Source organism: Pipra filicauda, unplaced genomic scaffold, assembly GCF_003945595.2.
Source record: "Pipra filicauda isolate LSUMZ 115617 unplaced genomic scaffold, ASM394559v2 scaffold192_size1418226_pilon, whole genome shotgun sequence".
Taxonomy (NCBI): Eukaryota; Metazoa; Chordata; class Aves; order Passeriformes; family Pipridae; genus Pipra; species Pipra filicauda.
This window is the reverse complement of record NW_024104301.1, coordinates 141030-166208: the sequence shown is the minus strand read 5'-3', so window position 1 is coordinate 166208 and position 25179 is coordinate 141030. Positions and strand designations below refer to the sequence as shown.

General features: G+C 52.5%; 2 protein-coding genes and 1 long non-coding RNA gene across 7 annotated transcripts; 2 read left to right on the top strand and 1 right to left on the bottom strand.

Moving 5' to 3' along the window:
• Window positions 1–2: 2 nt before the first annotated feature.
• ACAD10 (acyl-CoA dehydrogenase family member 10) lies at window positions 3–12435 on the top strand. Its single transcript, XM_039380333.1, is given in 16 exon segments — window positions 3–77; window positions 657–855; window positions 1471–1619; window positions 2407–2601; window positions 4177–4335; window positions 5126–5285; window positions 5657–5804; window positions 6112–6180; window positions 6931–7112; window positions 7616–7766; window positions 8663–8808; window positions 9330–9503; window positions 10188–10458; window positions 10460–10520; window positions 11936–12001; window positions 12251–12435. Coding segments are annotated over 15 exon segments (2169 nt in total). The 5' UTR covers window positions 3–77; window positions 657–695; the 3' UTR covers window positions 12329–12435.
• Window positions 11783–25124, bottom strand: LOC113984685. 5 transcript variants are annotated; one of them, XR_005563203.1, is made up of 5 exons: window positions 24816–25124; window positions 19237–22013; window positions 17770–18676; window positions 15322–17682; window positions 11783–14115 (listed from the first exon to the last, which is right to left on the bottom strand). It is a non-coding gene; the product is annotated as an uncharacterized LOC113984685 (long non-coding RNA). The 5 variants fall into 5 exon arrangements; XR_005563204.1 differs by having other exon boundaries at window positions 11783–15471; window positions 17393–17682; XR_005563200.1 differs by having other exon boundaries at window positions 11783–17682.
• On the top strand, window positions 14768–24814 carry ALDH2 (aldehyde dehydrogenase 2 family member). The gene is made up of 13 exons (XM_027714890.2): window positions 14768–14953; window positions 16033–16137; window positions 17416–17556; window positions 17789–17868; window positions 18374–18485; window positions 19291–19419; window positions 19903–20016; window positions 20412–20514; window positions 21174–21358; window positions 21694–21858; window positions 22496–22653; window positions 23825–23939; window positions 24220–24814. Exons 1-13 carry the CDS (start codon window positions 14831–14833, stop codon window positions 24250–24252), a joined length of 1563 nt encoding a protein of 520 aa, XP_027570691.1. The 5' UTR covers window positions 14768–14830; the 3' UTR covers window positions 24253–24814.
• Window positions 25125–25179: the final 55 nt, after the last annotated feature.

Genomic DNA, 25179 nt, shown 5'->3' with positions numbered 1-25179 from the left:
ACGGCGGCGGGGCCGCGCCGGCACCGGCGGAGCGACAGCGGGGGCTGAGCGGCCGCGGGGGGTCTCGCGAGAGGCGGGTATGTTCTCGCGAGACGGGGGAGCCCGGGGGGCGGCGGGGCTGGGACTGGGGGCAATTCCGGGGAATTTGGGGGGGGAAAGAGCTCCGGGAGCATCGAGGCCGACCTGGGACCCAGCACCATCTTGTCACCGGAGCACTGAGTGCCACGTCCAGGCGTTCCTTGGACACCTCCAGGGATGGGGGCTCCACCACCTCCCTGGGCAGCCCCTTCCAATGCCTGACAACCCTTTCCATGAGGAAATTCTACCTGATGTCCAACCTGGACCTCCTCTGGCACAGCTTCCTTTTGTCCTGTTCCCTGGGAGCCCCACCTGCTCCAATTGCTAATTAGCAATTAGTGTGCGTGATTAATGAATACCTCAGTGGCTGCCCAGGGTGGAGTCCCCAAGTCCCCATCCCTGGGAGTGTCCAAAACACGAGTGGAGGTGGCAATTTGCCATATGGATTAGTGGGACTGGTGGGGTTTGGTCAGAGATTGGACTTATTTTGAATGTCTCTTCCAGTCCTAACGATTCCATGAATAAACTTTCACCCCTCTAATTGTCTATTTGTGCCCTGTTCTCTCTCCTCTGACCAGGCCAGCTCTGAGTTTCCCTGGAGCCCCTTGTGTCTCAGGATGTTCCTGAGGAGCTCTGCCCATGCCCTGCTCCGTGTCAGGATCCAGCAGCTCCTGCGGGGGCTGATCCGGTGCCACGGGTCCAGGTGGAGCCATTACAGGGCCGTGATCTTTGAGGAGAGCGGGGTCCTGCTCCCAGACCCCCACAGCACAGCCACAGGTGTGTGCTCCCAGTCCTGAGCTCATGGGATGTCCTCAGGAGGGACCCCCAAGGATCATCCAGTCTACCCCCTGCTCCTGCCCAAGACACCCCAACAATCCCCCCCTGTCCCTGAGAGTGTTGTCCAAACGCTCCTGGAGCTCTGGCAGCCTTGAGGCCATGACCATTCCCTGGGGAGCCTGTTCAGTGCTCAGCCACCCTCTGGGGGAAGAACCTTTTCCTGAAATCCAACCTGACCCTCCCCTGGTTCTCATGAGACACCCCAGATGATGAGGATGGGACCTGTTGTGCCATCACAAGTCGTAGAGGTGACAGTACCCACCCCGAACCCACCTGGTAACTGTCCTGTAGTGCCACCAGGTGATACCACCCAAGGTTGGTGCAGTCCTTGAGCACCTTTAGGAACCCTCCAAAGATACCACACCAAACCAGGGATGAGGTGCTGCAGTTCTTGGAATGCCCAAACCCTTCCCTGTGTGCTGGGTCCATCACCCCAGTCCAGCACATCCATCCTCATGGGCCATGGATCCACCTCAGAGGGTTCCAAGCTGATTTCCCGGTTCTGAAGATGCCATTACATGCTCTTCCCTGGCTTTTTCACTTTTCACTCTGTAGACTGGGAGGCCCAGAATTGTATTCCAGCTGGCACCATACAGCAAGCCCTGCTGTCTGGAGGGGAGAACAGTCCCTCCCGGAGGTATTCCAGAGGAGAGCTGACAGCTGTGGAGTTCCTGCAGGAATTGGGACAGCAGTGCTTTGAGATTGTAAGCCAATCCCCCCTCCTCCTCTCCTTGTGCTTCCTGGCTGCATGGAAACAGAATGCTGTGGTGGTTCAGTGAGGAAGGAGGAGCTTGGAAGAGAAATCCTGTGCTGGAAAGGTCTGGATTTTCCAATCTAGGAAGCCTTGCTGTCTAAGCAGGGCAGATTTTGACTGCCACCATCACCCTGATACCTGAGCAGGGCAGGCAGATAAATTTCCTTTAATTTCCATCAGCTTCTTTCGTAACTTTCTGATTTCAAGACACCTCTTGGATCAGCCCAGGTGAGAACTCAGAGTCAGAAAGCAGCTGGGAGGCTTTGGCTGTCAGTTCATACATGGACAGGAGGGATGGAGACCGTAGTCTCCAGGGAGGATTCTCAGATCAGTAGAAGCTCCTCCACCACATCCCCAGGGACACAGAGCAAGAATCCTCTTGGAATAACGTCCTTTTGAAACAGCTCAGTGTAAACTGCAGGTTCCTCCCCAGTCACTGTTTGTCTCTACCCTGCCTTGATCCCATGGCAGGCACAGTCCCAGTGCATTTCTCTTTCCCAAAATCAGTCCTGTATCTCCTCTGCTGCCTCTGTAGAATCAGTAATGTGAGAACACTTGTTTATTTGGGCAAAGCCATGTAGCTGGGATATCCCCTGCCTGCCTCCTGCTGCCAGAGGAAGTAGGACAGCAAGATATGGTGATCAGGCAGTCTACCCACCCAACCACTTTTATTTTCATCCCTGCTTAAAAACCATTTATGGCTAATTATCATTCCTGGGGTTTCTCTGGTTTCTTAGGCAGATGTCCGTGTTCCAGTGGACTCTTTTCTCTGGGACTTAATCCGGGCTGAGATGATAAAACAGCTCCCCACAATGGCAGAAGCAGCTCAGTGTGTCCGAGCAGAAGGGCTTAAGACAGCTCTGCTCAGCAACAGCTCATCCCTGGGGAAGGGAGGGAGGTTCCTGGCCCTGGATCGACGGCACTTCGACGTGGTAAGGCTGGATGGATCCTGAATGTGGCTCTGCTGGATCCTAAATGTGGCTCTGCTCCTCAGTCTCAAACTGGAATTCTTTCCATGCAGGTACCAAGTGAGCAGCACCAGCAGCAGGTGTAGGCAGATAGAGAGCAGTGTAAGAGCCTGGGAAAACCTTTCCTGGCATCATTCATTGGAGGGACTGGGCCCTGGAGAGGGGCTGAGTGACTCTGGAAAATCAGAGTGCCCACACAACCACAGTCTCTGTGTAACAGGCACAGGCAGTGATTTCAATACAGGACTTGGAAGCTGGAACAGCATACAAAAATAAATGTTATTACCCAGTGCCCCTGCCTGCTTTAAACAAAAAAACTTTGAAAGAGTAAGGACTCTTCAAAGAATTGCAAAACATCCCCTACACTACAAAAAACCCCAGTACCCCAACATGCCAATCTGTGTGAGCTGAGGAGCAGGAAGAGACCCCTCTCCCAGCACAGACCCCTCTCCCAGCAGAGCCCTCCTTCCCAACACACCTCACCTTTGCAGAGATGACACAGAAGATTCTCTGTGAACCTCAAGGCTGGTTCCAGTGGCATCATTTGCACACGAGGACTTGGCTCAGCATGACAGAAAATTTGCTTTTTTTGTGTGCCCCGCTCAAATCTTTGAATTTCAGGAGTTTAAAGCTTGTTTTATAACCTTGATTGAGACAACAAAATATGCAAGGAAGAGTCATATTAATGCATTTAAAACCTGGGACTGTTTAAAGTCATCTTGTCAACATTATGCCATTATTGGCTCAGCTTTCTGTGTGTTCCTGGTGACACTGGTGCAGTGGGTGATGCTCTGGTGAGATGTCTGTGTGATTGTCACCACAGGGTGTTTCAAAGCACTTCAATAACCTCTCCACATCACAGCCCACATGTGTGTGGTGCTTTGGAACAGCAGGCAACAGCAATTAGTGGGGAAAAAATAATTGAATGTGGATTTCCATTACTGTTGGCTTTATATCCATCCAGTGGATTAATATTTATTCCTGGAGTGTTATCAAAGCAGGGAGGAAACAGTGCTTGGATTGCTCATGGTCATGAGGGTTCAGAGACTGACTCAACACTTTTTTGATCCGGATTTGGGTGGATGGTTGTGGTCAACACTTCAGCTGCTGTCGGGGTTGGTTTGGGGTGGTTGGTGAGTGCAGTGGTCAGGACACTTTTCCAGAGCTGGAAGGTGCTGCCATCCAAGGCTTCCTTGGACAGCATTTAGCAATTGGCCTGGGATACCCAGTGAGTCTCCCACATGGGGACATCTCGTTGGATATCTTCCATCCAAGGACTGGCTGATCCTGTTCAGCTGATTTGAGCTGAAGAGCCACAGCCAAGGCAGTTGGCACCCACACAGTCACTGGAATCACGTCCCATCCAGCTGCAGGCCCTCGTTCCGTGTCCTTTATCCCTCATGTTAATTAGACTGTCAGTCTCTTTCCCACCCACCCACCTCCATTTCCATTTCCCACCCTCCCATCTCCATTCCCAACACTGCACAGCTGTCTGTGGTCCCAGCAGGCTCATCCATAATCCATTTGGTGTTGCTGTAGGTGGTTGAATCCCATCAGGAAGGAATTCACTGGCCAAATCCCAGGATTTACAGGCTGTGCCTGGAGCGCTTGGGTGTCCAGCCCCAGGAATCCATTGTCCTTGACAGCAGCAGCCACAACCTGGAGGCAGCAGCCCAGCTTGGCATGAAAACAGTGAAGGTACAAAGCAACTCATCCAGGGCGGGATTTGGGGATGGATTTGGAGTCCAGAAGTGTTTGGCTTCAACGGCTCCATATTTTCAGGGGCAGTGCCTGACTCATCTTGCCAAGCCTTTTGTTCCGTCCTGTCCTTATTCCTGCAGGATGTGGTGGGGTTAAAGTAGGCATTACTGGCAGAGTCTGCACTGCTCTGTTTCATTCCCAGCTCCAAACCCTACAGCCAGTGGAACCTTGGAGAAGTCGCTTCTCCTTTCTGTTCCTCAGTTCCCTATGGGAGAACCAGCCCCAACCCTACGGCTGAGCCAACCACATCCACCTGATGGGAGAAAATAAGCTCTATGTAATGAATTCCTGGAAGCTCTGAGGCCTCAGGGATGTGTCAGCTGGGACTGACAGGTTGCCCCCAGGCTTTGGAGACAGTGAGCACAGAGGGTTTTACTTCGGTGGGGGGACCACTGGGGGAAGGACAAGAGTGGGACTGGTGGGAAGAATGAACTCTGCTCCCCTGGACTGCACACAGGGAATTCCAGGTCTTATCCCAGGCTCACAGTGCCTATGCCACCATCACAGGTACATGTCCAAGACAGAGACCAAGGCAGGAAGCTCCATGTTGGCAGGGAATGATATGTGAATTCCTGTGTGTCAGTGAATCAGGGAATGACCCATGAATTGCTGTCAGTGGATCAGTGCCATTGGAGTCACAGATAAATGCGTCACAACTGTGCAGGGCTCTTTCTTTCCCAGGAAATTTTATCCTCCACCAGTGTTTCTCTCTCCCTCCTGCTTTCAGGTCGATGATCCGGAGGCAGCACTCAAAGAGCTGGAAACCCATCTGGGATTTCCTTTGCGAGGGTTTGTCCCCTATACTCGCTCAGTGGGACCAGGCATGGAAATCCCAAAGGATCAACTGCAAAAGTACCTTGAAAATGTTTTGGGTGCCCACCCAACAGGTATCACAGTGGGTTTGGCCCTTCAGTTGGAAAGCCTGGATATTCTGGAGCCATTGGCTTTTTCCATCATACGACAGATGGATTGAAAAGTAATATTAATGAAAGGCTCTTAATCTTCAAACAGTACAGGCATCCAGCTTTCAGTGATCCATCACTGTTTCCCAGAAATGGGAAACAGCATTTTAGGACCTCCTCATTTGGGGGGGGGGTTGAGCACAAGTTGCCAAAGAGATGCCAAGAATATTCTTGTCCTGTAAGCCATCTATGAGCTACTCCCAGGGGTTTGGGACACAGAGTGGGATCTCAGACCCAGGTACAGGAAGGGGCTGTAAAACCCGGAGAAGTGCTGACCCTCTGCTCCCAACTCTCAGGCCCTCTGGAGTTAAGGCAGTTTGACCATGGAGAGTCCAGCCGGAGCTTTTTGGTCAAGTTTGGGGATCGTTTGCTGGTGCTGAAGAAGGAGAAGGAGCCTCCTGACAGCCCCAGTCCCTCAGGCCCTGCTGTCCCAAGGGAATACAGGTGAGAGGCAGCCATGCCTCACATGGGAGGGGTCCTGCTGCAAGGTGTGCTCAGCAACAGAGCTGCAGGACTTTTAGGGGGGATCATTTGTGATCTCCCCTTGTTTTCCAGAGTGTTGGACAGATCCCAGGACTGTGGCCCATATGAAGGCTTGGGTGCTCTTCTTTCACCCACCCCAACCGTGTTATTGTAGTGTATTTAACACTGAGCACAGGACTCTGATGTGTGTGTGCCTACAAGGATGTGTTCCAGTATTGATTCCCTCCTGCCTCCCTGTGCTGACCCAGCTCTCTGACTCACCTGGCAGGCTCCTGAAGGCTCTCTCTGAGGCTGGTGTTCCTGTTCCCACTGTACTTGCTCTCTGCGAGGACAGCAGGTAATTCTGGCCCTGGGATCATGTTCCTGATCCCAGCTTTCGCTCTGTGCTTGACAACTGCACCCAAATTCCCCCAAACATGAGGAGAGGAGAGAAGGAGCCAGAGCTCACAGAGTGCACTGGTATAGTTAGCATTTGCCATGTCTGGGGCTGGAGGAGCCTCTAGAGGTTCAAAGGACAGAAACACTTTTATTTGGCTTGGTTTAGGTGTGTCCTGTTTTAGCAATTAATCAAAATGCTCCCTCTGAAAAGCAGTTATAAAACAATGTTGTAGGGCTTCCTACTGACTCAGTGTGCTCAGGTTTGCAATGAAGAGGGGTTTTTTCAAACTGCCAGACTTCAGACAGCCATGACAGCAGCAAATCTGTGACCAGGACACCCCTCATAGCCTGCAGGCAGCTCAGATCTCTGCTGGCTGCAGGAGCAGTCTCTGCACTGCAGTTAAATGTGTGTCCAGCATTCCTGGTGTTTGTGCGCAGCCTGACAGCCCAGCTCCACACCCACTGCAGGGAGGCAGGGAAAGGGCTGCTGCTGGAGCCTCCAAGCTCAGCTTCCAGGGGCTGGAGGGACCAGCGCTGATCATGGCACAGCTCTGTGCCACCACACACCAGCCCGGGTGGGGCTCAGGTGAGTGCTCAGGTGCTGCTGAGGCTGCTCTTCCCCTGTCCACGTTCAAGGGGTGGGTGAGCTTTGAGGGGTGGCAGTAGCAGGATGAACTCAGTCCCATCAGTCCCCCCCTTGCTTCCCCAGCACCCTTGGCTCACCTTTCTACGTGATGGAGCTCTGCCCTGGCCGTGTCCACCGCGACGTGTCCCTGCCGGCGCTGCCGCCCCACCAGCGCCAGGCCCGGTACCGCGCCATGAGCCACATCCTCACCAGGATCCACGGCGTGGATCTCAGGGCAGCCAGGCTGCAGGACCTCGGGGAGCACGGTGAGAGGCCAGGGATCCTCCATCTCCTCCTGTGTGTCAGCATTTCAAGGGATAGGCTGGATGGGCAGTGGGGAAAGGGAAGATGGGCAGCCCAGTGTCTGCATCTCCAGGTGTGGTGGGAGGGTTTGGAGAGCTGTTTAGATCCTCCAGTCGGTGTTTCCTGTGAGGAGTTCCCAGAGCTTCCTGCCATGAACACAAGCTGCACTATGGAGTAACTTATTTGTGGGAGGAATTTGTTTGCTGCCATCTCTGACCAAACCTCCTCAGCTCCTCCAGTGCCTCTGCAGAGCCAGCTCAGCTTCCCGGATCTGGTGGAGATCAGATTTGTCCAGGATCAGATTATTTCCACCAGAATATTAAATCCAGTGCCCAATTAACAATTTACAAGACCCCTGGAAATTGCAGTTAAACTCAGGGTGCTGTACTGAGTTCTGCTTGACTGTTGGACTTTTTCTGCATCCCTTTTGAAGCCTCTTTGTGCCAGTCCCTTTTCCCTGTTCCAGGTAATTACATTCAGCAGCAAGTTGAGACCTGGACAAAGCAGTACCGAGCTGTGGAAACTCACATTATCCCAGCGATGGAGAGACTCATCCAGTGGCTGCCTCTGCATTTTCCAGAGTCTCAGAAGACGACACTGGTACATGGTGATTTCAGGTACTGCCCTGGAGCACATCCCAGGCAGGAGAGAGGGACAGGGAGTGTAAAGTGACACACAAACAGCTTCAGAGCAGTCCAAAAGCTGGGCTTGGGTCAGGTTCAGCATTCCCCAGCATTCCCTTCACCCAACTGCTGCAAACACTGGTGTAACACTGGAAGATCATCAGCTGTTTCTGCAATACCCAGAAATCAGCCCTGGTGCATCTTGCTAATGGCATTTGGTGCTGAAAGAGTTTGGGTGGCAAATCCTGCCAGTGCTGCAGGTGCAGTCATGGAGTGGGGTGGCTGGGACAGAGGGGAGGGATGCTGAGTGATGCCTCTGTGCTGCCAGCCCCTGGCTGGGTCCTGCCAGCGCTGTAGGGCTGCAATGGAGGCGTGTGCCAGGTCTGGCCCAAGGCTCCTTCCCTCAAGGCTGCAGGAGCTCTCTGCCCCTGGAAGGGTGGCTGCCCACCATGGCTGCTCCCTAGGGAAGTCCTGCCCTCTCTTGGGGCTCAGACTGGTGAGGGCTGTGCAGAATCTACAGCCCATGGCAGAGCAGGGTCTGTGGTGGCTGTGTGCCTTTAAAGTGATCAGAGCATCCCCTGGACAGTAACTTGTGTGCTTCAGTTTATGATTAGCCTGTCCTGTAACATCTGCTGATGGTCTGAGGCTCTGACTAACTTGGTTTCATTCTCCAAAGCACAGTTCATTTCATCATTAACCAGGGAGTTCACTACTGAGTAACCTCCGTCCTCTGCTTGTAGAAATTTAATGTTCCACTTGTGCAGCCTCCCAAAGGACTTGGCAATTTTTGAAGAGAGTGAAGAGCACTGGAAAGCACCTACTGCTGCTGAGCATTGGGATTTTTTTCCCCCTCTGGAGACTTTTCTGATCTTTTTTTCCCTCTGATACAGGATGGACCACCTGGTCTTTCATCCAGACAGGCCAGAAGTCCTTGCTGTCCTTGGCTGGAAGTTTGCAGCTCTAGGAGATCCCTTCTCTGATTTGGCGAATAGCTGCATGGCCTATTTCCTGCCACCTCACTTTAGTGCTCGGAGAGGTACAGAGAGGGGCAAAGCCAGTGTGATACAGAGAGGAACAGAGCTCAGAACAGATTAGCTGTGCCCCAGGAGCTCAGCTGGCACCTGGGCTCACTGCAAAGGGCTCTGGGTTTGCATTGCTTGCCCTCTCACTTCAGCTCTGAAGCTGGGCAACTTTTTTGGGCGGGAAAGCTGCGAACCACACCAGGAACAGTTTGTCCACAATTATACACTTGTTAAAAGGAGTAATGTAGGGTTAAACTGAGAGGAAAATTCTTCCATCATTGAGGAGGAATCTCTGTCAGTCACGGCTTTCACAGTCTCACCCTCACCAAGAGAACTGCCCTGTGTGCACTTCACCTGCACGGGCTGGTGTCCAACCCCAGAGTTCTGTATGGAGCCAGCCCCAGTGCAGGTCCTGGATGGGTGCAGGTGCCTCCATGGAATCTGCCTGGCTCTGCTACAGGTCTCATGGCATCCCTAGGGAGCTGTGAGCTCCTCACTGTCAGCTGACTCACTGTCACCCCTTCACACCTTCCAGGCTTGAGGAAATGTGATTTGAGGCAGCTGGGAGTTCCCACGGCAGAGGAGTATTCCCAGATGTACTGCGGCCACATGGGAGTGGAGCTCCCGGAGAACTGGAATTTCTACATGGCCTTTGCCTTTTTCCGCCTGGCCGTGGCGCTGCAGGGGCGGCACCAGCGCTGTGCGGCAGGTGAGGAGCCCAGCCAGGGCAGCTCTGCCCTGCACAGGGCACAGACACAACACAGCTCTGGGGAGAGCTCCCTCTCTGAGCGAGGGAGGTCAGACCAGCAGGGTTTGGGCACTCCGGGCTGGGAATCCCGAGAACTCTGAAATTCCAAGTGCTACAGCAAAGTGTGGCATGTCTGGCACTCTCGTGCTTCCAGAAGAGAGCTCTTGTGGGAAATGAGGGCTCAGAGTGAAAGATCTTGTTTCTCTGATGAGCGGCCGGGAAGCAGCCATCCAGTGATGTGTGTTCCAGAGGAATAGGAATAGTGTCCTGCAAAGCACAGGGCTGCCTCCCTGCTCCAGCACAGTCTGCTCCTGTTTGTGTGGATCAGAGGTTGCTGTGAGGTCTCCTCTTTCACAGTTGAGAGCCCAGAGCCGTGTCCTACAGGTGGAGCTCTCAGACCTTCAAACTCAGCACCAGCCTCCTCCAAGGGCTCGGGAACAGGGAGGTGGTGGGAACTCTCGTGCTGTTCATCTGCACACATCAGTTCTGGCCTTGGAGCCCTCAGCAGAGAAAAACGGGATGTTATTTTCACATCCCTTTGAGAGGGTTTTGTGGGCTGGCCCAGACGAGGGCACGTGGTGCTGTTTGGGATGTGACTACGTAAGAAATGGCTCTTTAAAACAAGTCTTGCTCTCTCGTCCCCAGGGAGCCCAGCCCCAGGTGACAGCAGCCCTCAGGATGCAGAGTTTGTGGCTGAGCTGGCTTGGGAGTTTGCCATAAAGGAAGGATTCCGTGTGTTTGAGAGCCTCCCCCCCACAAAGCTGCTCGCACGACATTCCAGCACCTGGGCCGGGCGAGGGCCATTTCCTAGCAGGAGTTACAGCACCTGGGCACGTCCTGTGCCCAAGGTTCCCCTGGTCATTCCTCCCATCAGCCTGTTGGGGATGGCCCAGGATCTTCACTTCAAGCTGGAAAATACAGTGGGGCTTTCTAAGTTCCCAGCCCAGATGGACTCCACGTGCTCTGCCAGAACTGCAGGTGAGATCTTCCCCCCTGGAGCTGCTCTGCTGCACCTGCCCCAGGGTGGGGATCGTGGCCTCTGCCCTTGCTCTCCTGATCACATCAGACATTTGGCACTCACAGAATCCAGTGGCTTGGAGGAAGGGGGCTGGCTTCCCATGGCTGTGACAGAGTTCATATCCTGGGAAACAGTGATTTCAGAAGCTGGAACTCCCTTCCAAGGGGAGCAGATTAATGCCAGCCCAGCTGTAATTACTGGTGCTGCTCCACCAAGTCCTGCCATCAGTGCTGATGGTGTGTCCAGAGCTTGGCTGGGCTTGGGCTTTCCAACCTGCCAGTCCAGGGAGGAGATGGCTGCTCATTCCCTGTCCCTGATCAGGGAGGCCTCGGCTGCTGACTCTCTATGGGAAAGAGTGAGCTAATTCCCTTCATAGTGTCCCTCTGGTGCTTCCTTGAGAGGTCCCTCAGAAGGCCAGGGAGCTGCTTGTACCTCCACAACTCTCATTCAGTGTGAATGAAAGCAAACATCCCCACCCTTGGGCTGCCACTGAGATTATACTCTAAACTATTCTAGTGGCTTTATCAAATTCTAGTGGGTTACTTAACTGCCTTTTAGCTGCCAAAAACATATCCCATCTGTTGTTCTGCCCTTCCAAAGCATTTCCTTGTGCTCTGGCAGAAACCAGCAAACCCCAGCATTTCAGGGTGCTTAGCAGCTGATCTGCTGGGAAGGTGGGAAGGGCAGGGAAGCAGCAGTTCTGGAGAATTTGGGAGTGCCGGGATGAGCAGATCTCCTCACCCTTCTTAGAAACACTCATTTTTGCCAAACATCAGAACAGTCACACTCTCTCTACTCCATGCCTGGGGCTTGTGGAGACACTGCTCCTTGTGTGTGGGACCACGGAGCCCCCTCATCCCTGCCATCTCCCCATCCATCCCACTGCTCTTTCCCTTGGCATCGTCCCTGCACTGCCAACCTTTGCTGTGGAAGTCTGTTGTGAAAGCCAGGGGAGGAGTCTTGCTGCCTGCAGCAGAAAGATAATGCAGAGAAGGGTTAAACAGCCAAATATTCCTGGCCTGGAATTGCCACAGTCCTCCTGGGCTGGGCAAGGGCCAAGGGCACGGACAAGGCTGCTCTGTGCCAGCTGGCACTGCTGGGACGGGTTTATTCCTGGGAGTTTGCAGCCCTTGGCTGAGGCACTCCTGGCTGAACAGGGCAGGATCTCAGCTGATCCTGCCCCATCCCACACCAGGAGCCAGCAGACCTTGCCTGCTGGTCCCAAAGGTTGCCTGTCCCCACAGTTCTCCGGGGAGATCCTGTCCAGAGGAGTTCAGTTTCTCCCTCAGACTGGCTATCAGAGGGACATCAGGGTCACCAGACCACCTAATGTGTCTTAATAATAATAATAATAATAATAATACTCTTCCCCCAGGCAGAGCGTGCCAGGACCAAAGCAGAGGCTCTGGTGGCTGTACAGGCTGTGGATCAGGGCAGCCAGGTGAGCAGACACCTAACGCTTGAGCCTTCCTTGACTCAAAAAAAACAACACAGGGACCTCCCCTCCCTCCTAGGGCCTCCTCCACCCCACTGCAGCATGGGGCCTGTGAGCATGAGGGGTGATTTGTCCTATGGGGCTCCCAGGAGGATGTTTCCCCAGCACTGTGTTCCCAGGGCACTCCCTGCCATCCTGCCCTGGTCCTCCAGCCCTTTCTGTGCCCATCTGGGCTCTGATCTCACTCTCCCACAGGTCTCTGGAGCAGAACATCTCCACAGTGCAGATCCCAGCCTGGTGCTTCCCTTGGACCTGAGCTCCGCATCTGGCTGAGGGTCCCGTGAGGGTCCCAGTCCTTTGGAGCCTCGGATGGAAAACTAAACCATCCACTCTGGCACAGGAGAGGCCCTTGTGCTAAGGGCAGCCTGTGAGCTTCCCAATTCCAGTGCTGTTTGTTGTTATCTGTGCTCAGTGCCTTTATTACCCAGCTCAATATGGGGCAAAATCATCCTTGGACCATGAGGCTCCAGAGCGTCAGTCCCGCAGCAGGGAGAGTTGGTCAGGAATGACCTCAAGGACTCTGGATTCAGGGGAGACTTTGGAGCTGAGACAGTGCCTGGCCCCTGGAACTGGAGGACTCCATTGTCCCGTGACTGCAGTGGGTCTCTCTGGGTTTCTTCAGGGATCATGGAAGATGCAGTCTAGATCAATGGGTGATTTCAGTACTTCAGGGAGGTCAGAGCAAGGGGAGAACTGTGGGAACAATCATGGTAATTCCAGGTTCTTTATGTGTGGTATTAGTTCAATATTAAAGCGATGGGCACAGTTCTTTGGATTCTCCAGCTCCTCCAGCATGGGCACAGCCTCACAGCCCACTTTCACAAGGCCACATCCACCTGCCATGGGTGGGGACCACATCCCTGCTCTCAGGGACACAAGGGGCACTTCCAGGAGCCCTGGGGTGGCCATGCTGGCTGCCCAACACCAGGGTCGTGGAGTTTAGGGAAGCTGGTAACCTGAGCTTTGGACTCTCCCAGGCTCTGGGGTGAAATTCCACCTCAACCTCAGGCACTTGGCTCTGCTGTGCAAGAGGGAGGGAGCCTGTATCTGAGCCTGGATCTGCCCAGCTCAGGCACTTGGGATGGTTTCTGAGCAGGCACTTGGCTTCTGCACCTCCCACCGTCTCATCTTTCAGGCTCAATCGCAGCCCCTGGAGGGCTCAGAGCTGGGTCTGCCATCGAGGTGGGTTAGTGCTGCTGGGTCTGTCTGCTAAGCCCCAGGGAAGAAAACGGGCTCAAGAGGAGCATTAACACAGGGCTAGCGCTCAATGTCATCCATTTTCCACCACGGGATCAGCAGGACACACATGGGGGCTTACCCTGAGCTGGAGCTCAGCTCTGTGACGTGCCCTGTGGATACACAGCCTGACCTGCTCCCTCTGGGAGACACAGGCACATCTCTGCAGGTAAAACAGGTCTGTCTGGCATCTCCCACAGTGGTTTAACAGTACAGGTCTGTAACAGCATGGAGACTGTGTTGGAACAAGTCGTCCTTGCAAGTGCCATCTCCTAAAGGGCTGTCCACGACCTGCTGTCTGGAGTGGTGAAGGGAATCGATCACCCTTCAGGGGATACAGGGGGACAGGGATGAGAGAGGAGATCCTGCCCAAGAGGATTTCTTTTCAGCTGATCCAGGATACACACAGCCTAATCTGAGTCCTGCTGGATAACCTTGGGCAGGCATTTTGCGTCTCTGGGCTCTGTGGTTCCTCCCTGCACAGCAGGGAGGGAAATGCCTGGAGAACCACAGATGCAGGAACCTCCAGCAAGACTTTCAGCACCCTAGGTCTTCCAGGACACCGGGGGAAACTATATCTGAACTGACATATCCCGCAATTTTTGTGGCACCTTTTATAAACCAGAGCCATCCCTGTGACCTTTCAGAGACCCCTCACTGAAGAAGCCAAAAAAGTGCAGTCAGACACAGGGTAATACCACAGGTTTCTTTGAGAGGTTAAAAACTCTTGATGTTTTTGGTCTGTGGCTTCCTTAGTGATGGTGATGATAACGTGAGCACACCCCCGTTCCCTGCACTTGGGAGCCTGAAGTTGCACAAGGCATCTTAAGCAAACAAGAAAAAAAGGCCTTGAGCCACTGTTGGGAGTGATTTTACAAAGCCTCTCCTTTGTATGCACTGAGTAATGTCCCTGTTGTGAAAGCACTTGAGTGGTTTTGTCCCACTGCCAGACACACAGGAGCTTCTCTTTTGGATTCCCTTGTGCGTGGTAGTGGTGGCACATCCACGGGCCAGGTCCCCAGCTTTTCCCTCATCGCAGCACTTTCCCACAAAAGTAACCAGCACAAGGGAGATGCTTTTGGGTTTTTTCTCTGCATTTTTCCTAATTGTTTCCTGCACTAAGTTCCCTGGGCAGGGATAGTGGCAGGGACAGTGTGGCTGCTGGACGCTGATGAGGCATCCCCGGTGCACCAAACCAAGCCTCATTTGAACTGAACTGAGCTGGGCTGAACTGACCCGAACGGTGCTGAGCCCAGCTGAGCCCAGCTGAGTCCTGCTGAGCCACGCTAAGCTGATCCAAACGGGACCGTGCTGAGCCGAGCTGAGCCAAACTGCGCTGCCCGCACCGAACTGGATCGAGACGATTCCATCCGAACCAAGTCACGCCAAGTCAGTTCTAGGCAGCACCGAGCCGAGCCGTGCGGGACCCAGCCCCGTGGGCCGAGCCGTGCCGAGGTGGGCGGGGCGGGGCGGAGCGGGGCCGCCCCGAGGAGCGGGGCCCGGCCCGGCCCAGCCCAGCTCAGCTCGGCTCAGCTCAGCATGTTGCGGGCGCTGGTGCGCAGCTCCCGGCTCTGCCCGGCCCAGCTCCGGGCGCCCTTCTCGGCCGCCGCCGCCTCCCCCATCCCGGCGCCCAACCCGCGCCCCGACATCGCCTTCAACAAGGTAGGGCCGTGCTGGGGCCGCGCTGGTCCCGGCTCAGCCGGGCTGGGCCGCCGGGTCCGGGGCTGCCCTGTCCGCGTGCGGGGCTGGGACATCCCGGTGGAACGCTGGGAGCGCTGGAGCCCCCGGAGATTTGGGCCCGAAACCTTGTGCTGCGGGAAAATCCCACTGGAAAAGCTCCCTGGGTGCCCTGTGGGGCTCAGAGTGTGGGTCCCGCCACCATCGGGCTCTGTCCCCATCCCCCGGTGGGCTCAGCATCGGGAAAAGGAGGAAACTCTGGGAATGGGAATGAGGAGGGGAAGGTGCCTGGCTGGGTGCTGGTTGTCTGCAGAGATCAGACCCTTGTTCCAGAGCAAACGCTGTGGGATCACCTGTGCGGGGTGCTGGGGAAGGCAGCATTCCTCTCCCAAGGAATTCCACTCCTCCCCGGTGGCTGTGGCCAGGCTGGCGGTGGTTGGCCGAATGCTCGGCGAGTTCTGGGCGAGCACCACGATCTTTGCACTCGCGCTCCTGTTTTGGACCTGGGAAAACAAATTCACCCTTTGAAAGAAAGAAAGAAAGAATTGGTGAAAAGCTGTTGTTGGCACCTGGTTCTGTTTCAGAACAGTGCGTGGGAGCCTAAAATCAGTTAATCTGGGAAATAATAGAATCATTTAAGTTGGAAAAGACCCTTAAGACTGTAAGAAATGCTGCAAAAACTCTAGTGCTCTGTACAAAATCGAATAACTGTATGTCTGTGTCTAAAGCATTTTCCCACTGCTCAGTCTCCTGAGTTTCCCAGTATCCCTGCACACCTCCAGCCAGGCTTCCAGGTGTTGCAAGGTTTTCCCAAGATGGGAACTGCTTCCAATTCTCATGCTGTTTGCTGAGCTGTGAATTCTTTGATTAGCTCGAGGCTGTGTCTTCTGTTGTGTGCTTTTAGGCTAAAATATCTCCTTCATATTGGTGCAGGTTTGGACCCCACACAAGTCAAGTTAAGCCCTTTTAATTAAAGCCTCCTCAGCTGCCATCAAACAAAGCTCCCCCAGATTTCACTGGGCTCTGACTCGAAGCCTTAGCTCTGCTTGGCTTTTCCTTTGCAGATTTTCATAAATAACGAATGGCACGATGCTGTCAGCAAGAAAACCTTCCCCACCATCAACCCAGCCACGGGGGAAGTCATCTGCCAGGTGGCTGAGGGTGATAAGGTGAGTGTGGTTTGGGTGAGACGGGTTTGTTTTCTGTGTGAGCAGGTCCAGGGGGGTTGCAGAGGAAGGCACCACCTCCCCTCTCACCTGGGCAGCTCTGCAAGGGCTCTGTATGCAAATACCTCATCAAGTGCTGCTTGTGTTCTTCCTTGACTGCTGCTCTCAACAGAACCTGGATTTGCCCTTTCCAGCACCAAGCCGGGACTGGGAAGGGCAGAGAGGAACAGATGTGGTGTGCAGCAGAGCCAGAGTTGGGAGGTTTGGGAGCAGTCCTGGGCAGAGGTTGCTGGGATGGGCAGGGATGAAGGCAGACACCTCTGTGGTCCTGTGGGTGCTGTGCTGGCAGTGTGACACAGAGTCACAGTGAGAGAGGACATAGAAGGTCAGGATTCCCCTCACAGCCCCTTTCTGCTGCAGTGGGAGACCAATCCCAGCCCTAGGAAATTAAAAAATTGAAAAAAGAACTGGTGGGGAATAGTCACACAATCATCCCCTGCCTTACGCAAGGCCCTGCTAAGAGTTTGTGGTAGAGCTAAGATGGTGTTTCCCAGCAATTTTGGGTTCTTCCTACAGTCTGGAAACTTGTTTGAGTTCCCCAAGGGAGGGGTGAGTGAGGGAAACCCTTTGTTGTTTGTTCTCCGTGGCAGCCTGGCTTGTCCTGGCGAGACCATTCCAGCAAGCCAGGACAGAGAACCAACCAGAAACCAATTAGTGCCTGACAGGACAAAATGATGGAGATCTCCGATCAAGGAAAAACTCCTCTAGACTGAATCCTGAAGAGTGTCAAAAGCACACTTCCAGAGCTTTTTCCATGCCTGGTTCTACGATGCAAATATTAACTCAGCAGGTGACACTGCAGAAATAACTTGATGATGTTTGCACTCCCTGTAGTTGAACTAACAGTGTGAGTGAGGGTGGAGGTGGTGGCTGCACAGCTGTTGCACCCTCTGCTGCACTACCAATCCTGTTCCCTCTTCCCCATGGATACAGACTGGCTGGGAAAGCTGTGTGGGCTCCAGTGCAGTGTTTGTGCGAGGCTGTGCTGCTGCAGTGCTGCCCGGGCTGGTGGTCCCAGGGCAAACCCAGGGGCTGTGGCCCATGTGCTGATGGTGTCTTGCAGTGAGGCAGCTGCCAAAGCTGCAGGTTCTTGTCCCCAGAAAGCCTGGCACAAGCAGCCACTCTGGCTAGGAGTTGTTTTCTTCTGGAGAGTGGATTTTGAGAGAGAGAGAGTGTGGGCTGGTTATTCCTTTCTCACCCTCTTCCTGGCCTCCTCTGCAGGCAGATGTGGACAAGGCGGTGAAGGCAGCCAAGGCAGCGTTCCAGCTGGGCTCTCCCTGGAGGAGGATGGATGCTTCCCAGCGGGGGAAGCTGCTGCACCGCCTCGCCGACCTGATTGAGCGGGACCGGGCCTACCTGGCGGTGAGTGTTGTGCTCCGTGACCCAGCTCTGCCCACGAGAGTTGGTGTCCATCGGGTGTCCCAGGGGCTTCACCCACAGCTCAGGCTGGGACAGGGCTGCAAAGGGTGGAGAGGTACTTTTGGGAAGCTGGAAGCAAAAGGCCAACATGCAGGACAGATCCAGACTGCAAATTACAAACCGAGTCAAACTGTACACTTGAGTTTCCCCCCTCACCCGCTGTTGTCTTTCGCAGGCTCTGGAGACTCTGGACAACGGCAAACCCTACGCCATCTCCTACCTGGTGGATCTGGACATGGTGGTCAAGTGTCTCAGGTGGGTATGAGGTGACAGCCACAGCTGGCCCGTGGCAAACAAACCTCTGCAGGGGTAGGACCAGGTCCCTCCCGTTCAGGGGCTGTGGGGTCTGGAGCTGACTGGTGGTTTCATCTGGCCCATAGCAGAGTGTCTGACACCTTGGGTTTACCTTTTGCCGTAATTCCTGTGGCTTTCCAAAGGTTTGTTAACTATACATTGTCTCATGTTATACACAGGTCTCACACTAATGGTCGTGATCCGTTAACAGCACAGGAATGGCAGAATTTATGTTGTGCAAAGTGCTGGCAAAAGTGGAAGACACAAATATTTGCGTTTACTGGCCACCCTTAACATCCCCTTTTTGGGAAATATTTGCATCGGGGTGTGTTTTAGGAAGTGACTGAAAATGGGAAGGAAGCAAATAGCTGGAGGAAATTGCTCTTGTTTTCTGTTGACAGGATACTTGTTATTCTGTAATGACTGGTTGTTTTAAATTCAGTGACCAAAACATTATTGTCTCCAGATACTGTGCAGGCTGGTCAGATAAATTCCATGGGAAAACCATCCCATTAGACGGAGACTTCTTCTGCTACACCAGACATGAGCCAGTGGGAGTTTGTGGACAGATAATCCCAGTAAGTAAAATGTAACAGCAGTTCCTGCAGCATTTCAAGAATTCAGTGTTACAAAGTTACTATCTGTTGCTGCACCACTGCTTCCTCTCTGTGGTAAACAAAGCTCTGCTTGCACCAGCTGGGAGGGCTCTTCCTTGGCTCTGGGAGTTGATTTCATGGGCTCTGAGTAACATTTACTTTGTATCTGCTGCCTAAAAAAAAATTTAAAAAAGGATTTAACCCCCTTTATAGCAGTTACCTAGCTCAGAACCACAATTAAGTTTAAACTACTACCTAGAATCAAACCCAAAATTCCATGTGATGAGGCAATAGAGCTCGAGGGCAAAAATCAGCTTTCTGTGTGTGATGTTATTTCAGTATCAAGGTGGTTTCAGTATCAGCAAACACATTTGTACAATGAGCCATGGATAGTGTTACCTCTCTGTGGGACAGCCAGGGTCTGATTTTTGTGTGCTGTATTTGCATGTTCTTCATACTTGCATTGAGCAAGAGCTGCACATAAACACCTCCTTGGTCTGCATGTGCTGCCTGGTCATTACAAACAGGCTCTGTTTCAAAATGCCTCAAAAGAACATTTAATGGCTATGGTAAAAATTATTCCTCAAAAAAAGCTGGGGTTTTACAGCTCACACTTTGGAGTACAGTTTTCCTGCAGTGCTTGAAAAGGAGGCAAAGATTGAAGAGCAGCTCTGGGAAGATCCAGGACTGCTTCCACAGGTGCTGATTTGAATGAAGCTCACTGGGTACCTACTGAATAATCAGAAACTTTCCAGTTCAGACCAGCAAATCCCTCCTTGTTTTTCAGTGGAACTTCCCACTGTTGATGCAAGCCTGGAAACTGGGGCCTGCCCTGGCCACTGGGAACGTGGTGGTGATGAAGGTGGCAGAGCAAACCCCCCTGAGTGGCCTCTACGTGGCCAGTCTGATCAAAGAGGTGAGTGCCAAGGCCAGGCTTCCATCCCCTGCTGGAGTGGGGAGAGATCCACCCACACTGGGATGTGACAGGAACAGGGAGGGGCTGCTCTGCAGAGAGGCTGGATTGTCTTGGGTCTCTTAGCATTGATTCAGCAAAAAAAAACAACCCCTTTTGTCCTTATAAATCTGTATGTAGATTAGGGAAGGACTCTTTGAGGTTCAGTTAAATAATGAGCTCCAGGGTGATTAGAAAGTGAACATATATATATATGTGTGTGTATATATGGATCCAAACTGCTTGGGATGTGGGTGGGGAGAATTGTCCTGGTCATTGCAAACTGAGCATTAAAACCCCAAACCAATTTTAATTTCCCAAAGTGAAAGTGAAGTGGAAATGCTCTGTTCCTGGTGGGAGGCTGACTGAGGGTCACTAACAGAGGGGTGGAGGTGAAATCCTTGATTTGTAAGAGGAATAACATTGCTGTCTCCTGGGAATTGTCAGGCTGGATTCCCACCAGGAGTGGTGAACATCATCCCTGGCTATGGGCCCACGGCAGGGGCTGCCATCTCCTCCCACATGGACATTGATAAAGTGGCTTTCACTGGCTCCACAGAGGTAAGGGAGCACCTCAACCTTCCAGCCCTTGGGATGCAGGGAATATCTTGCTGCTGGAACACCGTTGCTGTATAAAACACTGGAGGTGTTTGCCTTTTCTGTATAAAATACTGGAGGTGCTTTGCCTTCTACATCTCATTTTAAAAACCACAGCTGATCCCAGGGTGTGACATTTCTTTTTGCATGACATAAGACTCTTATTCTTATTTTGTTCTTTAGAATATTTCCCATTGTTTCCCTTAAGCTGCTTCTTACTGGAGGTGAAACTGGGCAGCCTTACAGCCCTGACAATGAGGGGATTATTACTGAAGTGCTGACTGAGGTGTAAACCCAGTGCCCTGCCAGGCTTTGCTGATGGAGGAGTTAATTCCAGCCCCTGCTCTGCTCTCCTGCAGGTTGGGCACCTGATCCAGAAAGCTGCAGCAGAGAGTAACCTGAAGAGGGTGACCCTGGAGCTTGGAGGGAAGAGCCCCAATATCATCATGTCCGATGCAGACAGTGAGTCCCTGCTGTGTAAAGTTTGATCTGTGCCTTTTACCTTGACTTTCTGCAGGCAGAGCTGGAGGGGAAAGGAAAGGAAACCTCTGCTGTCCAGCCCTGACTCCCCTGGGCTGGTCTCACCCAGAGTATCAGCACTGCTCCAGTCCCAATTTTTTTTCCCAGTGCTGTGAAGTTCAGTTGTCAACAACCTGTTGTTTCAGTATCTTCCCCTGATCTTTGCTCCATTTTTGGTTTAATTTCTGTTTCTCTTGGAGCACACCACTCTTCCCTACACTTAAGAAGCCCTGGTTCCCTCCTCCCTTGCATACTGTCTCATTTTTGGTCCTGATGAACCAAGAAATGTGCTTTTATATGGCAGTGAGGGAGGAAATTCTTCTGGATCTAAAAAAATTTGTCCTTAATACCTGACAAATTCAAATTAGGGCTGTAATCTGCCTCAGATTAGGTATTTTTGTCTAGTATGGGGTGCCTTAATAGACCCTCATATGAAGGAAATATGTATGTAACTTCTGCCACACCAAAGCATGGAAAACGCTGCCAACTGACAGGACGTTGTACCCCCATCAGTCTCTGTGATAATTGTTCTAAAGAAGTCATCTTCTGACTTTGGTTGGGTTTGTTTGCTGATTTGTTTTCTCTCCTCTCCCCACTCTTAGTGGACTGGGCAGTGGATCAAGCCCACTTCGCCCTGTTCTTCAACCAAGGGCAGTGCTGCTGTGCCGGGTCCCGCACGTACGTCCAGGAGGACATTTACAATGAGTTTGTGGAGAGGAGTGTTGAGAAGGCCAAGGCCAGGGTGGTCGGAAACCCCTTCGACTTTAAAACTGAGCAGGGGCCTCAGGTAAGAGCAGGAAATGCCCTCAGCTGTTACCTCATGGAATAGTCCCAATCCTGAGCCATAGTGTGTCACTAGATTAGAATGGAATTATCCTTCAGTCTCTTGATTAACCTCCTTTGAACTGTCCCATGATCTCCTTGCTTGTGCAGGGGGAAAGGTTAATTAACCATTCTGATGATTCCACAACCTCCACTTGACGCTGGCATTTAAAAATGCTCCCTTTGAAGCTGGCTGGGCACTCTGTTGTGATTGGGAATTGCTGGAGCACAGCAGGTGGGAGCAGAATCTACTTTCCCCCCAGTGGAGGTGGAGCTGATGTGTGTCCTCATGGCTCACAGGTGGATGAAGAGCAGTTCAAGAAGATCCTGGGTTACATCAGCTCTGGGAAGCGTGAGGGAGCCAAACTGCTGTGTGGTGGCAACGCCGCTGCCGACAGGGGCTACTTCATCCAGCCCACGGTCTTTGGGAACGTGCAGGACAACATGACCATTGCCAGGGAGGAGGTGAGTCCTGCAGCACCTCCCTGGCCCTCACCTTCTCACTCGCGGTCACTTTGCCCCCTCTGATGCAAAAACCCCACAGGTTTACAGGCACTGGGTGTTCATGAGCTGTGAAACTCTTCCTAGAATTATCTTCCCTCCCGATTACATCCTGGGGCCTGCGGAATAGGGGAAGTGATATTTGAATTTCGTGTCTTGTGTGACTTCTTACACCCATACACAGCTCCCACATCACCCACATGACCCCGAGTTTCTAAGTCTTTGATGTTGGTAAAGTATTTTTTCATGTTTGTTTGGTTTGGTTTAAATGTTGAGATCAGGAACACGTGTTTCTAGTCAAATACAAGTATTGACACAAAGCAAATTGTTAGATTGGTAATGATTCATACTTTGGACTTGTCCAGAGGGAGATTGAATGTACCTGAGGCAACAAATGTGGAAGGAAAATAACCAGTATTTGTTATTTCCCTCCAAAGGTGCCTGATTTTCCTCATTTGCCATATGAAAGGTCTGGACCTGTAGGATAAAAAGCAGAATGTAGGTGCTGTGCACAGACCCAGAAAGATTGAGGCTGCAGTCAGGAGGTGTCTGCTTATCTACCTCCACAGAGATTTCCACCTGCTCTGTTTGGATGTTGCAGATCTTTGGGCCAGTCATGCAGATCCTGAAGTTCAAAACCATCGAGGAGGTCATTGAGAGAGCAAATGATTCCAAGTATGGGCTGGCAGCTGCCGTGTTCACCAGGGACCTGGACAAGGCCAACTATGTGTCCCAGAGCCTGCGGGCTGGCACAGTCTGGTGAGCTCCCTCTGCCTCCTCCCAGAGCTGCTGGGAGCTTCCCTGTGTGCTGCCAGGGCTCCCTGGGCTCATTCTTTGATAGCCTGTCCCTCTTTTGGATCCAATTTTACATGTACTTCACTGAATGTCCTGTCAGACTTCAGCTGTGATGGTAACTGTTGGTAAATTTTTTTATATATATAAATAATACATAAATATATATTTAGGTTGGAAGTATATTTAGTCTGGAGCCCCTCTGCTCTGGAGCCAGGCTGAGAGAGGTGGGATTGTTTAGCCTGGAGAGAAGAAGGCTCCAGGGAGACCTGAGAGCCCCTTCCAGTGCCTAAAGGGGCTCCGAGAGAGCTGGAGAGGGACTTTGGACAAGGGCCTGCAGGGACAGGAGAAGGGGGAATGGCTTCCCACTGCCAGAGGGCAGGGTTAGATGGGATACTGGGAAGGAATTCTTCCCTGTGAGGGTGGTGACGGGCTGGGATGGAATTCCCAGAGAAGCTGTGGCTGCCCCATCCCTCGGAGTGTCCAAGGCCAGGTTGGATGGGGCCTGGAGCAACCTGGGATAGTGGAAGGTGTCCCTGCCCATGGCAGCAAGTAGATTTGGATGAGCTTTAAGGTCCCTCCCAACCCAAACCATTCCATGATTCTATGATTTATATTAAGTTTCCATCCTCCCACTGTGAATTAAGGAATGGGATGGGGCAGAAGCAATGCAGTGCTGCAGGCTCTGAGTGCCAGCAGTGATGGGATCCCTGGGCAGGGATGTGGCTGCTGCAGAGGATGTTCTGCTCTGTCCTGAGCCTGTGCCAAAACCAGCACTACAACACCAGTTTCCTGCTCTAGCACAAGGTTTTGGAGATCCAGGATCTCACTGTCTTTATTTTTTACTTTGTTTTAATTGGTACTGAGGGAACGAGCGGGTGCTTCTGGTACGTGAGCTCTGAGGGGGGCGAGGGCAGCACTGGGACAATGAGAGATGGTAACAGATTCCATGATGTTCTGTGTGATAAGATTTCAGAATTAATTCTGTTGTCTGAGAGAACTGGCAAATACACAAATCCTGCAGAGATACTCCTCCCTTCCTCTGTTGCAAACAGATCAGCTGTCCATGTGCTGCCAAAGGGCTCTTCCATGAAGAATTCCTGAGCTCCAGGTGTTTAACCCTTGGTTTCCATTCCAGGATCAACTGCTACAATGTGTTTGGTGCCCAGGCCCCCTTTGGGGGCTACAAGGCCTCTGGGAACGGGCGAGAGCTGGGGGAATATGGGCTGGATGCCTATGTGGAGGTGAAAAATGTGAGTATCCCTGTGCCCAATCCTCTGCTGGCGCTCCAAGTTGTACCTGTGCCTGTTGGTGTGGGCTGGGCTGAGAGCTGCAATTCTTCCTTCTGGTGCTTGAGAGCAAATTGGAGCAGAACTGTGACCCAGACCTGGAGACTCCCCCTCTCCCTGAGCCTTCCCAGCCTCCAGACCTCTCCCTGTCCTCTGGCTCTCTCCTGCTGCCTCTCCAGTGACCACCCCTGAACAGTCTCAAGGAAAAAATCACTTGTGACTTTTTCTTCTTTTTTTCTTCTAGGTGACAATCAAAATTCCACAGAAAAACTCCTAAAGGAAAGGACAGCAGCCTCTCCAGGAATTTGGAAACACTTCTGCAGCTTCATGAGACAAAAAGCAGCAAAACCTCTAAACACACAAAATTTAGGTGCAAAAATAACGTAACTCCGCATTGAGATTTTTTTTAGAAGGTGTTTGAAGGAGCTTTTGTTAAAAAAAAAACATTACTTGGCTTTATCTTTTTAAAATACCAAATACAGTGAGTTGAGCACTAACACGAGATGGGTTATTTTGGGTACAATCACCCACATGAGATGGGTGTGATCTTTCCATCTGTATCTGATAGATATGCTTCTTTTTTCCCCCAAGAAATCATTGAACTGCTTGTTTAGTCTAGGAGGGTTTATATAAAGTAACAATTCTTTGTTGGCTTACAGAGCTGGCTCTATACCCTTGCCATATATACATATATGTATGTCCCTCTTGTGTGAGCAGACTGAACTCGGTGTGTACCTGAGCAGGGAGTGAAACCCGTGAGGTGCAAGTGTTTTCTTGTTCCTTCTTGCTCTTTGTATCCACTCTCAATAAACATTCCTGTCTCAGTGCAGCCAACCCTACCTTTGTGAAATCCCGGCCTCACTAAGCGGTTTTTGAGGGCTTTCACTGCCTTTCTGCCTTTCCCGCTGTCCTTGTGCTGCCTTAAAGGAACTCCTACACCTGCAAGGCGGGCAGAGCTACCTGCGCACCGAAGGGTGTGAGGGGGGCCTGAGCCTCACTGAGGGCGCTGGGAGACACCTCCCTGGTGTGGTCACGAGGGGTAGGGGGACTGTGAGGGGACACGGAGGGCACAGGGCAGGTTCGGAGGCTCCTTCTCACTGTTCCCCCTCAGGGCAGCACGGGCGGCCGTTGCCAGAGATCTCGCGAGACTACGCTGCGCCCGGCTCCTCAGACCAGCAGGTGCGCTCAGATCTCGCGAGACTTG

Excerpts from the sequence above, each read along its gene's own strand:
- ALDH2 (XM_027714890.2), top strand. The coding sequence starts at position 14,831 with ATGTTGCGGGCGCTGGTGCGCAGCTCCCGGCTCTGCCCGGCCCAGCTC. Across the intron at positions 18,486-19,290 it reads TTTGTGGACAGATAATCCCA|TGGAACTTCCCACTGTTGAT; the intron begins GTAAGTAAAATG and ends CTTGTTTTTCAG. Across the intron at positions 21,859-22,495 it reads TGACCATTGCCAGGGAGGAG|ATCTTTGGGCCAGTCATGCA; the intron begins GTGAGTCCTGCA and ends TGGATGTTGCAG.